General features: G+C 42.8%; 1 protein-coding gene across 3 annotated transcripts in view; it reads right to left on the bottom strand.

Moving 5' to 3' along the window:
• Nucleotides 1–12,095, bottom strand: part of PPM1H (protein phosphatase, Mg2+/Mn2+ dependent 1H) — a 232,889-nt gene that overhangs the window by 85,869 nt on the left and 134,925 nt on the right. For all 3 annotated transcript variants that reach the window (XM_045032965.1, XM_045032956.1, XM_045032973.1), the window contains exon 3: nucleotides 4,656–5,000. In XM_045032965.1, coding sequence (XP_044888900.1) covers nucleotides 4,656–5,000 — 345 coding nt within the window. The remainder of the gene's footprint in view (nucleotides 1–4,655; nucleotides 5,001–12,095) is intronic.

Raw genomic sequence — 12,095 nt, forward strand, 5'->3', positions numbered from 1 at the left:
TTAACAGAGTATCATACTAGAAGCACATGCCATCAGTGCTTCATGAACTAGCCTGCCTGCCTATTGGTTTCCAGCTGGAGTTTCACATTGGTTTTAGTCATGATCAGAAATGTTACTGTTGAAATTAGATGCTCAAGCTGAAGTCATCTCTGCTTAAAAAAGAGGGAGAGGAACTTCTGGCAGACACTTTCCATTAGTGCTCCTCAGCTCCGGACCTCATTGTCATTTTGCTCCAAAACAGTCCATATCTGTTAATCTCCAGAACACACTCCAGAACAATCTCCAGAACACACTGCAAAGCCCATTTATCTGTTCAGGGTTTTGTGGGAGGGCTAAGGAGAGGGGTGGGATAAGGATCTTTCTAGGGTGGGGTACACCTACATTTTCACATTGACATCCTAGGCAGCTGGTGCTTCTCTTGTGTGGGGGGGTTTGCTATGTTTGTACAGATTTGGAATTTAAAGTGTTTAAACCTCCAGAGCCTGGGATAACCATCTGTTTTTGTATTTAAATCAAAACTTAAAAAATTAAAAAAAATGGATTTTTGTTTGTAGTATGGATGCAACAAAACAGTTGTAAGAATCATCATAGGGATGCTGTTTACAGCTTCGGTTGCATTGTCCTGACCACAGTGCTACAGGAAAAACTGTTAGAATACAGACTCACTTAGCCAAGCCAGACAACCTTGAGCTAATTCTGTCAGAGTTGTAGTGTAGCTGGGTAACAGTATAAGACCACTGAATGGGTATTTGTTCATTCATTGCCGTGTCCTATCCAATGGGCCTCGCAGTTCCAAACAAGGGAAGGCCAAGCAATGCTAATCATGGCTTCCAAAAGAACAAGCAATCTTTCCTCTTTGTGCAACAACTCTGTCCTGAGCAGAAGTTTAAAACAGAGTAGCAATACCTATTCCTTCCTCCCTCCCCCCACCCAACTTGAGATCCATTAGTAAGACTCAGAAGTAGGGCTTGTAAATAAGTTTGATCTTGACCCAATTATACATGGTTGTAAACATCACATATGGATTCATTTGCTTTTTAGGTTATCAAGCAGATGCAAGTCACTCTGTACAGACCATCCAGAAAGTAATGTCCTATTTTTATGCAGGTTCCAGGCTTCTCAGTCTGTTTTACCTCAAAAGAAACACAGGAATTTATTTCATCTACATTAGAAAGATGAAGGGCTGAGGTAACTCTCTTGGGATTTGAACTTGTGGCTCCAGGAGTGATGCTAAAAAACCCGATATTCTGAAATATAATGCTTGCATCACCAAGTCAACCCTCCTCTTGTTTTCTCAGTTATTTAAACAGTGGATTCTTTCAAGTGTTTCCACCCTTCAAAATGGCAGAAATAGGACGACATATTCTCATCTCTCAAGATCGCCACCATTTTGATCTGAAAGTTTTACAAGAACAGTTTACTATATTTCATCTACACGGAATACAAATCTTAGTCCTGATTTAGAATCTCAAGTTGAATCCAAACCTGGTTCTGGATTTGAACACCACCTCTTCAGCCCATCTGTTATTTTAGCAGTAAGCCAGCTTTGCATCACTTAACTGTATCACAAACTAATTTTCACCCCAATGTAACAAAAACAAAAAGCTATTAACTCAGTCATGACCTGAGAGCAGGATAACTGGGGGTGAGGATATACCTTTCAGATGGGAGCGTACTCTGAGTGGCACTTTTTCTACATAAGTCTGAGTGTGGAGTGGAAGCGCTTTCCTTTAGTCTCTCTTTAAAACAAAAAAAAGAAAAAAGAGGTAGATGGCTCACCTGTGATGCACAAAGCAATGCATACACCCCAACAGGTGAAATTCAGATAAGCCCCCTTTTGCTCAGTTCAGCAAGCTGAGTTTGATTACGTTATCTGAGTAGCTTAATATAGAAGAATACTTGGAAATACCCTTCTAGCTCCCCAGGACATGGCCTATAAACCACTCAGGGTTTGTCCAGACTACTGTTTTGGGTTGTACTATAACTCGAGTTAACAAATGTAATTGTAAATGCTAACAATGAACACTCAACTGAGTGTGGCCTGGAATAAACATTTGTGATCTCAGGTTACAACACGGAAATAAATTAACACAAGCTACAACACAATCAAACACTGTAGTCTAGAAAAAAAAACAAACAGACAGGAGAGAGGTTAGTAGTTTAAATAGCTGAGTAGGGTAACAGCCTTCCATGGAAGATAAACAGGGTGCCAAGTGGTTTACTGTGTGGGGGTGTGGTCGAGTGAGCACTCTCCAAAAGAAATCAGATTTGACAGACACTGGAATTATTAATTGAGTTATGACTAAAAGGGAGTTACACTGAGTCTGACACTTCAGGCAAGACAGGGAAGACCTAATTAGCATTTAAAAGGAGGCTGGGCAGAAAGGAATAATGGCACACAACACTCCAGGGGAAGAGAGGAGTTGAAGACCTTCTATTAGGCAGTACCTGAAGGGATGTGCAAAGAGGGTTATATGTACCTACCCAACACTCTATCCTGGTTCAAAGGGTTCCCATGAAGTGCTGTGTGTTGAAGGAAAGAAAACCAAGAAGTGTGCCTGCCTACTTTAGGAATGCTGGTTTTTGTTAAACATTGGGTGCAATGATACATTGTGCTAGTAAGGAACCCATGTAAATAAGCTAACTCAAAAGGGTTGGACTAGCATAAAAACAAAACATGGATGAGGTACTAATACAGAATGACCACAGTGATATCAAGGAGGCTCACACCGTTACTTCAGAGAGCACCAGGTGTATAAAGAAGGACAGAGTTAGAGAGGTGGGAGGGGTGCGTCAGCCTTAGAAATGTTGCTGTTACATAAATCTCTCTCTCTCACACACCCACCCACCCACCAATGTTATTCTTTTGCTTAAACCCATTATAAGCACAAGATGTTATCCAGACCTTAGACTGGATACATTGTATTTACTCCTATTTTTTTCCCTAATAAAACTGCTTTTTTTAATTAGAATTGTTATTGTGCTGGGGTAACCACTGAGAGCTGTTCCTGGAGACAATGATGGAGAGGCAGAAGTGGGGGTAAAAGGTCCCCAGCCTGCAGCATTTGATCAGGCATGGGACAGGAGATGCTCATTCTGAATAAAGCCTACCGTGATGCCAGCTAGTGACATGGAGAAAGACAAATTGCCATGATTTGTGTGCACAGGCCCTAGCACAACGGGGCCCAAATTTCAGGCAGGGCCCTCCGTGCTATACTAAGCCATGTGCATTTATAATTATGTTGATATACTTCATAATACTAATTTAAATATAGTTGATTCTGTGCAACTTCTATCATCGTGTTATGTAATAGTAAAAAAAAGATTTGTAATAAAAATGTACAACATATTTTACAGTGAATATTTTCAGTTGTATGGTAGTTTGCAAAGAGCTTTCTGATTCTTTGGGAAGGAAAGCACTACACAATCATTGTAGTTACTTGCATGTAGAAATGAAACAGTCCTTTTCTGGAATAACTGCTGCAGTCTGCTAATTAGTCGCATGTACTAAGACTAATTCACATATATGAGGAAAAACTATGATTGAGTCCTGCCTTTGTACTTCACCTTGAGAATAAAATCGCTGGGAAATGCTTAGTTTAAACTTTTCTGCACAAAGAGGAAGCTTTTTTAAGACATAGAGTATAGTCATTTCCTAAGGCCTGATCCCACAAGCACTTACCAGGCATAGTTCTAACTGCTAGGAGCGCTCTCAGGCTGGCAAGCACTATGCACAGTGGCAAGAGTTTGCAGAACCAGGCTCCCGCAGGGGATATCCACTCAGGGGTGAATCCCTGGGCCCACTGAAGTCAAATGGAAATTTTGCCACTGACTTCAGTGGAGCCCGAATTTCACCCCAAGTATCCATGTGAGTAAAGCACAAATGAGTGGAGGGGTAAGGCCCACCCCCGCAACAATGGGCCAGGGTACAAGGCTACTGTGCAGCCCCTATTCTAGCCTGTGAGCTAGAACAGCCATTGCTTCTCCACCCAGATGCAGTGGGTACTGGGGCTCTTCCCCTGGTCCACCCACAACCTGCCACAACATGGCCTCCTACATCAGCCATGCAGGGCTGCTGCAGAGACCCTGCCTGTGGCATGAGGGGTATAGATGCATCCTCTGTGCAGCTCTTTCTCCCACACCCCCTATACAGGGCCAGAGGCCATCCCACTGCACCAGGGTAAATTTCACCATTTTTTATTAGGAAATATACAGCGTAAATAATTAATCTCACCATTGAAAGCTGATATCTACTATTGTGGAGCAATGTAGCTTTCTACAAAATACATCTCCTTTTTAAAAAAAAAACAGCTTCTAAAAGCTACGTCAGCAAGTTAGACAACAATGTGACAGGAAGAATGGTCCAATGGTTAACGCAGCTGCCTGGGACTGAGGAGACCTAGGTTCAATTATTTCTTCTTGTATAATCTTGGGCTAAGGATCCTCTTTGTGCGACAGCTCCCCATCTGTAAAATAGGGATGATAGCACTGCCCCACTCACAGAGGTGTTGCAAGGAGAAGTACATGAAAATTGTGAGGAGCTCAGATACCACACGACTGGGAGTCAACAAATACACACCTAATTCTAGTGAAAAGAACCCATGTTACTCATTATACTGAGTAACAAGTAGTCAACAGCACTGGAATACACCTACCATTTCTTTGAATGCGCTTTCAATAGCTCCAGTAACAAGGCTCTCATGCTGGATCTTCTTCTCTGTAAAGAAGCGTGTTGGAGGGGTGTTGGGTGAGCCCGGAGCCCCAACCCCCCCACGCAGGGAGGCTGCCCTGGTTAGAGTTCTGCTGTTAGCGACCATGCTTTCTGGCTCCTCTCCCAGGCAGGTTGGGGGAAGGACTGCAGAGTTCTTCAGGATCTCCACAATCTCCTGCAGCTGCTCCACAATATGGTGATGAAGCAGTTTGGATGCTACAACAGCTGCCCCAGATCCAGCATGTCCGTCAAACAGTGACCAGTAGTACAAATTGATGCCATCATTTTCCTGTTTATGAGAAGAAGAAAATCACAATGTACAGTTATCAGTGTTGTCAGTGACCCTAGCACCACTGACAGGTCAGCTACAGTCGTTAAGGTGCAACTAACTGTTCCATGATACAAAGAGTAGGTTTCTTTCTGGCAAGGAGAAATGTCACTTGGCTTCCCCCCCTTCCCACCCCCCTTCTGAAAAGGCTGATAAATTTACAGTCTTCAACATACTGCACCAAACATGTCCAGGAGGCACGACACCTGTGGGATAGGAGGCTAGTTAAACATGCACTCTATCTTTGCTCTCTCTCGCCCTTGTGAATGACAAATGGGTCACTTGCAGTGAGGCTAGATACATTTGAGTGAAACAATGCAGAAGTAACTTTTCAGTTCTCATTGTGGAGATAAACGTATCAAATCTCACTTCTTTGCTGCTTCCATCAGTTTGCTGGTTTATAAGTTTACATTCTCTTTTGGTAAGGTAAAGACACTGCTGGGCATGAACTGGCACATATCTTCATATCGTCACATCCTGCATGTTCTCTGCAAGTCACATGGCAGTAATATATATTTCTCAGATCTTTCTCTTTTTTAAAAATGAATATGATAGAAATATACAGCAATGAGAAAATTGTGCTCCTAAGTCACTTTGGCACTTCTGAAAATTCGCACCCTAAAACCACCACTCAGCACAGCGCTTCAGCATGTGCTTAATATTGAAGTCAACAGGAACTAAGCACCTGTGTATGTGTTTTGCTGACTCGGGGCTTAATTTAAATTGACAGACACCCACAGGCAATGTGATTATAGCAACAGACACTGCTGTGATAGAGATTTACTTCATTCTGTCACAAAGGACAAAAAAATCCACCTCCACCCCACAACAACCCAGCACAAGGCCTACATACAACATAAGTTCCATAGGATTTGTGCTGGCTTGCTATACCAGGATGAATTTTTACCCAAAATAAGCAATGAGTCAAGGAGCACCAAGATGCAAAGAAGGCCATATGAAAAACAAACTTAGGTAATTTCTCAGAGGTGTGTCACAAATCAGCATGTCAAGGAAGGGCAGTCAATCTGAGCTACTACATCCTAATCCTAGCACAAAATCCCCTCTGCAATATCACATGGTTACCCCATCACCGTAAATTCTTGCAATTCAAAATGCTAATGAGCTCTATTGCACGAATTAAAATTTCATTATTAATCCTAATGTTGCTCTAATGGCATGCATCTTTCAAGACATGAATTATAAAATGATTAAGTAAACCTCTCTATCTGGTTACCTTCCCCAGACCCGAAGAAGAGCCCTGTGAAGCTCAAAAGCTTGTCCCCTTGCACCAACAGAAGTTGGTCCAATAAAAGATATTACCTCACCTACCTTGTCTTTTTCTAACTATGACTTTTTTTAGCTTAACAAAACGCGATGAGAGCCATACTTACAGAATGGGGGACTGCCTCCTGTAAGGTAGTGACTGAAAAGGACTTAGCGGTCAATAGTGGACATGCAACCCAACATATGCGCCCAGTGCAATGTTGTCACAAAAAGGGTTAACGCAACCCTTTATGTACAAAGAGGGGAGAAGGGGGTAGGAGTAGAGAAGTGATATTACCTCTGTGTACAGCATTGATGAAACCCATACTGGAATAATGAATCCAGTTCTGGTGTCCACATTTTAAAAAGGGATTTTGAAAAACTAGGGAAGGTGCCAAAAAGAGCCACAAAAACAATTACAGGGCTAGAGAAAATGCCATATAGTGAGATATCTGAAGAGCTCAATCTGTTTAGCTTATCAAAAAGAAGATAGAGAGGTGACTTGATTACAGCGTATAAGTATGTTCAAGGGAAGGAAAAAAACCCTGATACTAAAAGGTTCTTTAATCTAGAGGAGAAAGGCATAACAAGAACACATGGGTGGAAGCTGAACCCATACAAATTCAAATTAGAAATAAGGCACACATTTTTATCATGCAGGGTGATTGACCATGGAAACAAACTATCAAGGGAGTTGATTTGAAGATATCAAGAGATGGGAGAATCCATCAAGGCTGGCTCCCTTTCTGAAAGATATGCTTTAGCCAAATGCAAGCTAGGCTTTAGTCAAACCAAAGTTATGGGGTTCAGTACAGGGATAACTGGGCAAAATTTAATGGTGTATGATATACAGGAGGTCAGATTAGATGAGCTAATGGTCCCTTCTGGCCTTAAATTCAAGATATCTGTGAAAGCAGCATCCCATCCAATCTCATTAACTAGAAACATGGGGTGAAATTCAGGCATCTTTGGCTTCAGCGGCACCAAAATTTCACCCATGGCTTAAAATCACTCAAAATTCACACTAGTGCTGGTTGAATCAATTCTTTTAAAGCTGTTTTTCCATAGGAAATTGGGTTATTGTCTGACTGAAATTTTTCACCAAAAGTGTCTGCTTACTTTGGAAAAATTTGATATTTTGTAAAAAAACAAAAATTCCCAAACTCAAAATATTTCTATTCAAAATGGTGCTGTTGGCTCATGTGAGTCGTAGTTTGAGTTACTTATGCTCCCATTCTCCTCTGTGGGCCTGGCTCTCTGGCTGGACTATAATTTCCCATGAAGTACCATGGCCAATGACCCCTATCACAGATGCCCTTCCCTCACAAAGAGAGGAGAAAGTGGTGCATCTTGGAAGATGCAGTCCAGCCAAAGAACCTAGTCCACAAAGGAGAGCATAAGGCACCTGCACTACAACTCGCATGAGACTAGGTGGCTCCATTTTTGAATAAAAATACTTGTTTTTCAGCTGAAGTATTTTGATTTTTGATATTCCAAAAAGTTTAGAGGGTTTTGTCAAAATTTTCAGCAGAAGCCCACCCCTCCCCTCCGTTTAAGGAAGGCCCTTGCTGGTCAGAGGGGGCGCTATGCCAGCATGGCTCTCTGGTTCTGTCAGCAGCGCTTCTTCTGTAGAAGTAGTATTTTCTAGACAAGTAGCCCTCCCTGGGTTAGGAAGGGAGCCTGAATGAGTCAGCGTACACACACTCTTCCTCTGTCTCCCACTTGCTCGCTTATGCACCTAATTCCTGACTTCACTACTCATTTCCTGTGCCCCAGCTGGGTGCATAGTCACCAGGCTCTGCCTCAGGATCAGGGAGAGCAGGCCGCACTCCTAACCAGGCTGCAGCTCACACACTCCGTCTCCTCCTTGTCACCCATAACTACGGGAAGAGGAAGGAATAGTATCATCCACAGACATGCATGCCATCAGCAGGGCTACAAAACAGATGAAATTAGCTCAGTTCCTTAAAGATCCTGCTCTTAGGGGCTGCTCCAGCCAAGAGCCTCGACTTCACCAGAGCAGGGAAGGGAATCAACTTCCTCTTAACCAGGCGGCATGGATGGGGCAACATAGCTGCTCTAACTCTATCTCCCTAAGCTGCCCACATGAGAGATCATTCACTGAGGTCCAGTACTGATTTGCCCTGCATCCCCTGAGGCAGCACAGCAGACCACGGGCCCCCTTTGCAGTATAATAAAGTATCAGATACCAGAAATCCCTGACAAACAAAATGATGGAATGATGAAGCTTATCCGTTGTAACCTGGCAGGCAGCATGGGGCAGTGGAGGGGACACTGAGCACTCAGGAGACCAGGGTTCCAGTCCAAGCCTCCCCCTGGCATGCCGTGGGACCCTGGGCAAGTCATCTCACCTTTCTGTGCCTGTTTCCCCTTCCACACCTTGTCTATCTTGTCTGTTTAGACTGTAAGCTCTACAGCGCAGAGACTCTCTCTTACACTGTATGTGAAGAGTGGCCAGCCTAATGGGACCCTGGTCTCACTTGGGGCCTCTAGGTGCTGCTGTAATGGAAGTAATGAGAACTTCAATGAATTCTATTAAACAAAATAATGTGTTTTAGTTTGAGGCTAGAGAAGACGTGGAACACATGGCTACCTACTGGCAATCTTTCCTGAGAGGGGACAGGCAAGAAATCATGAGAGACACTGATTTTTTTTAATATTATTTATTTATTTATTTTTAAAGAACAATTTAAAAAAGGCTCCTTTTAAAGAAAGTAATTTTTTTTTCAGCTTGTGATGCCTCTCAGAATATGCAAGTACAGGAAGAGGTCCCATGACAAGGACATTGCATGGGACTTCGAAGCCCAGGTTCAGTTTTTTGCTGCTCCACAAATTTTCCTTGCGACACTGGGCAAATCACTTAGGATCTGTCTACACCGGCAAGTTTCTGCACCACAAGTTATACCACTTCTATTAAAACCTTGGAATTAAACTGCTGATGCGTGTCCACACTGTGCTCCTTGTGATGCTGGAGCACATCCACATTAGCAGCTCTTAAAACGGCAGACAGCAGTGCATTGTGGTAGCTATCCCATGGTGCAACTGGCTGCATGGTGCTTTGGGAAGGGTTTGCAATGCCTCATGGGGCAGGCACAGCGTCACATGATGCAGGTTTCCCAATCCCATTGTTCCATGGGCAGCCTACTACATTGCCAGCTGCTTTTCAACTGATATGGGGGGGGGGGGTGAGAAGAGAGGGACAGTGTGTGAGACAGGGACTCTGTGTGTGTATGGAGGAGGGAGAGAGACAGTGTGTTTGGCGGGGGACAGAGTGTGTCAGCATGTGTCTTGCAAGTTCAGACAGTGGCAGGAAGTAATCAGTCCTGAGGCAGGGGGAGGGGAAATCCCCCGACATCAGCCCCTGCCGCCCTCCCTAGGCTCTCTGCACAGCACTCTCTCTCTCTTTCACCCTCCACCCCTGGGTTCAACAGCATGAGCATCCCACATTAATGGTTTGCTTTGTGTCCCAGAGCAGATCAGCACAACATGCAAAGGCCGTCAGAAACGGTACTTTGGAAGGGAAGGGGCGCATGTCTCCAGGGCAGCCGAGTTCAAAACAATGAGCAGAGCGGTCACTTGAGGGATTATGGGACAGCTCTGGAGGCCAATTACAGTGCAGAAAGCAATCAAGTGTCTACACTGGCAATAGAGCGCTGGAGCCTCTGTGCAAATAGCCTTACGACTCTCAGCGAGGTGGTTTTTTTGCAGCACTTCAATTGAGGAGTTTCTGCGCACAAAGTGGCTTGACAGTGTGTTCCTGTCTGCAGTTTGAGCACAAAAAGCTGCTTTACTATGCAAAAACTTGCCAGTGTAGACAAGCCCTTACTCTTTGCCTTAGTTCCCCACCTGTAAAATGGGAATAATGGTAGTTGCCTACAATAGAGAGGTGTGAAGATCAAAATATTGAAGATTGTGAGACAGTCAGATATTATGGTAATGAGGGCCAAAAAATACTTTTTCTTCTGCTGCTGCTTAGTGACTTGGTCACATATTTTTTTTATTTCAGTGGCAGTCACAAAGCAAAGCTTTGAGTAGCCAGAATGGCTAGCCAGTTGTTTTTGTGGCACGATAGTGGAAAAGTGAAGCACACAGTTCACAAACAAAATTTTTCCCCGTGAAATTAGCTTTAAAAATATCAGTTCAGTCTGTTGCATTCTATAAAGTAACTGTCTCTCAATCCAGCCTCTCCCCCTCCACTTCTTGTTTGGCTGGTCTGAGTCCTTCAACTGGAAATTTAATTAATCAAAACATAGTAATAATAATAATAATAATAATAATATGAAAAAAAATCTAAAGTGTTTCTTTTTTAAATTTGGGAAGGATGCAGACCTCTGACTAGGCACCAGAGAAATAATAATAAAAAAAAATAAGCAGACATCTCACTGCACTGAATCCCAAAATGCATTTCTAGTCTGCTGTGAAATGTAATCAGCTTCAGGCTCCTCTGCTACTGGACCTGGCTGAAAGCTAGAACAGCAGTCTCCTGGTTTTGTAATTATAAGATAAATTAATTTTGACCTTTTAAAAATATGCAGGCTTTAGAGATGTGGCCTCTGTTTTTAAGAAAGCAACAAAGAATCATATGTGAGACTGCATGTATGTGCACAATAAGAGCTTGAATCACTGACAAAATCATACAGTACACAACAATACAATTTGGGGCAAACTTTCAGGCAGGCTGGAAACTAGCCTGCCATTGCAGATGAAATGCAGGTGCAAATCTCAATAGTTACATATCCAACTACTTGATTAGCACCTGCAATCTCGTATTTAGAAATGTATTCTTTAGAAATGGCTCCTGCAGTGAATAAAATGCACCCAATTTTTTTCCAAATGCACCCTCAAAATGCAAGCTGGACCACTGAAAATATATACCTGTGGGTCTAACAATAAACAGAAGTGGGCCAGTTGTCACCTTCACTAACCAAATGGTTGGTGAAACACTTCCTGATGTCACAAATGACATGTATAGTAGGCACTGTTGTGCAACGAACCTTAAGTCACACAAAAAACAGATACTCTTTGAAACTGGATGTGCATGAATGACACTACGGTATTAACTAATCAAAATTATCCTGCTTTAAGGTAATATTGTCTCATATTAGTGAATTATAAGTACTAAATATTCAATCCTGCATTCTGACTGGTCAGCAACCATGGCAATATCCTCACACAATATAATAGGTTGGAACTTGTTTTATTTACTTAACTGTATCTAATATTGTCAGGGCAGTCTCTCCTCCCCACAGCTGCTGACAATCCAAAACACAGAATTTAATGATATTTTAATATAGTTTCTAAGTATAATCTTTTCAATTAAAACAAAATGTCCAATCTGGGATCAAACCTAATTAAGTATTTACTTTAGGATCAGGCTTTTGGATTCTTTTCTTCTTCTGCTTTTGTTGTTATTTTGTCAATTTTATTTAAAAAAAAATTAATTTCCTTTTTCCAGGTTTCCTTGCTTTTTGTGGGCAAAAAAGTAGCCTTGCATCCCTTTCTTGCTTCTCCTCCTCTGTATAGTCCCACCTTCCTCCTCCTCCATCTCTTGGGAGGCTCTAACTTTACAGCTCAGCTTTGAGGAATCGGGTCCCAGGCCTTCAAGCTGATGCACATAGGCAGCTTCCTGTCCCCAGGCAGAGCCCCACTGATTTCAATGGGGCTCCCCCATGTGGACAGACTCCCACATGCGTGCAAACAGCTTGCAGGATCAGGGCCCTACTGCAGTGCTTTGCTCCCACTTCCAGCTGCAAAGGAAAGTCTGCTGGAAGC

The sequence above is a fragment of the Mauremys mutica genome, chromosome 1 (assembly GCF_020497125.1).
Source record: "Mauremys mutica isolate MM-2020 ecotype Southern chromosome 1, ASM2049712v1, whole genome shotgun sequence".
NCBI lineage: Eukaryota > Metazoa > Chordata > Testudines > Geoemydidae > Mauremys > Mauremys mutica.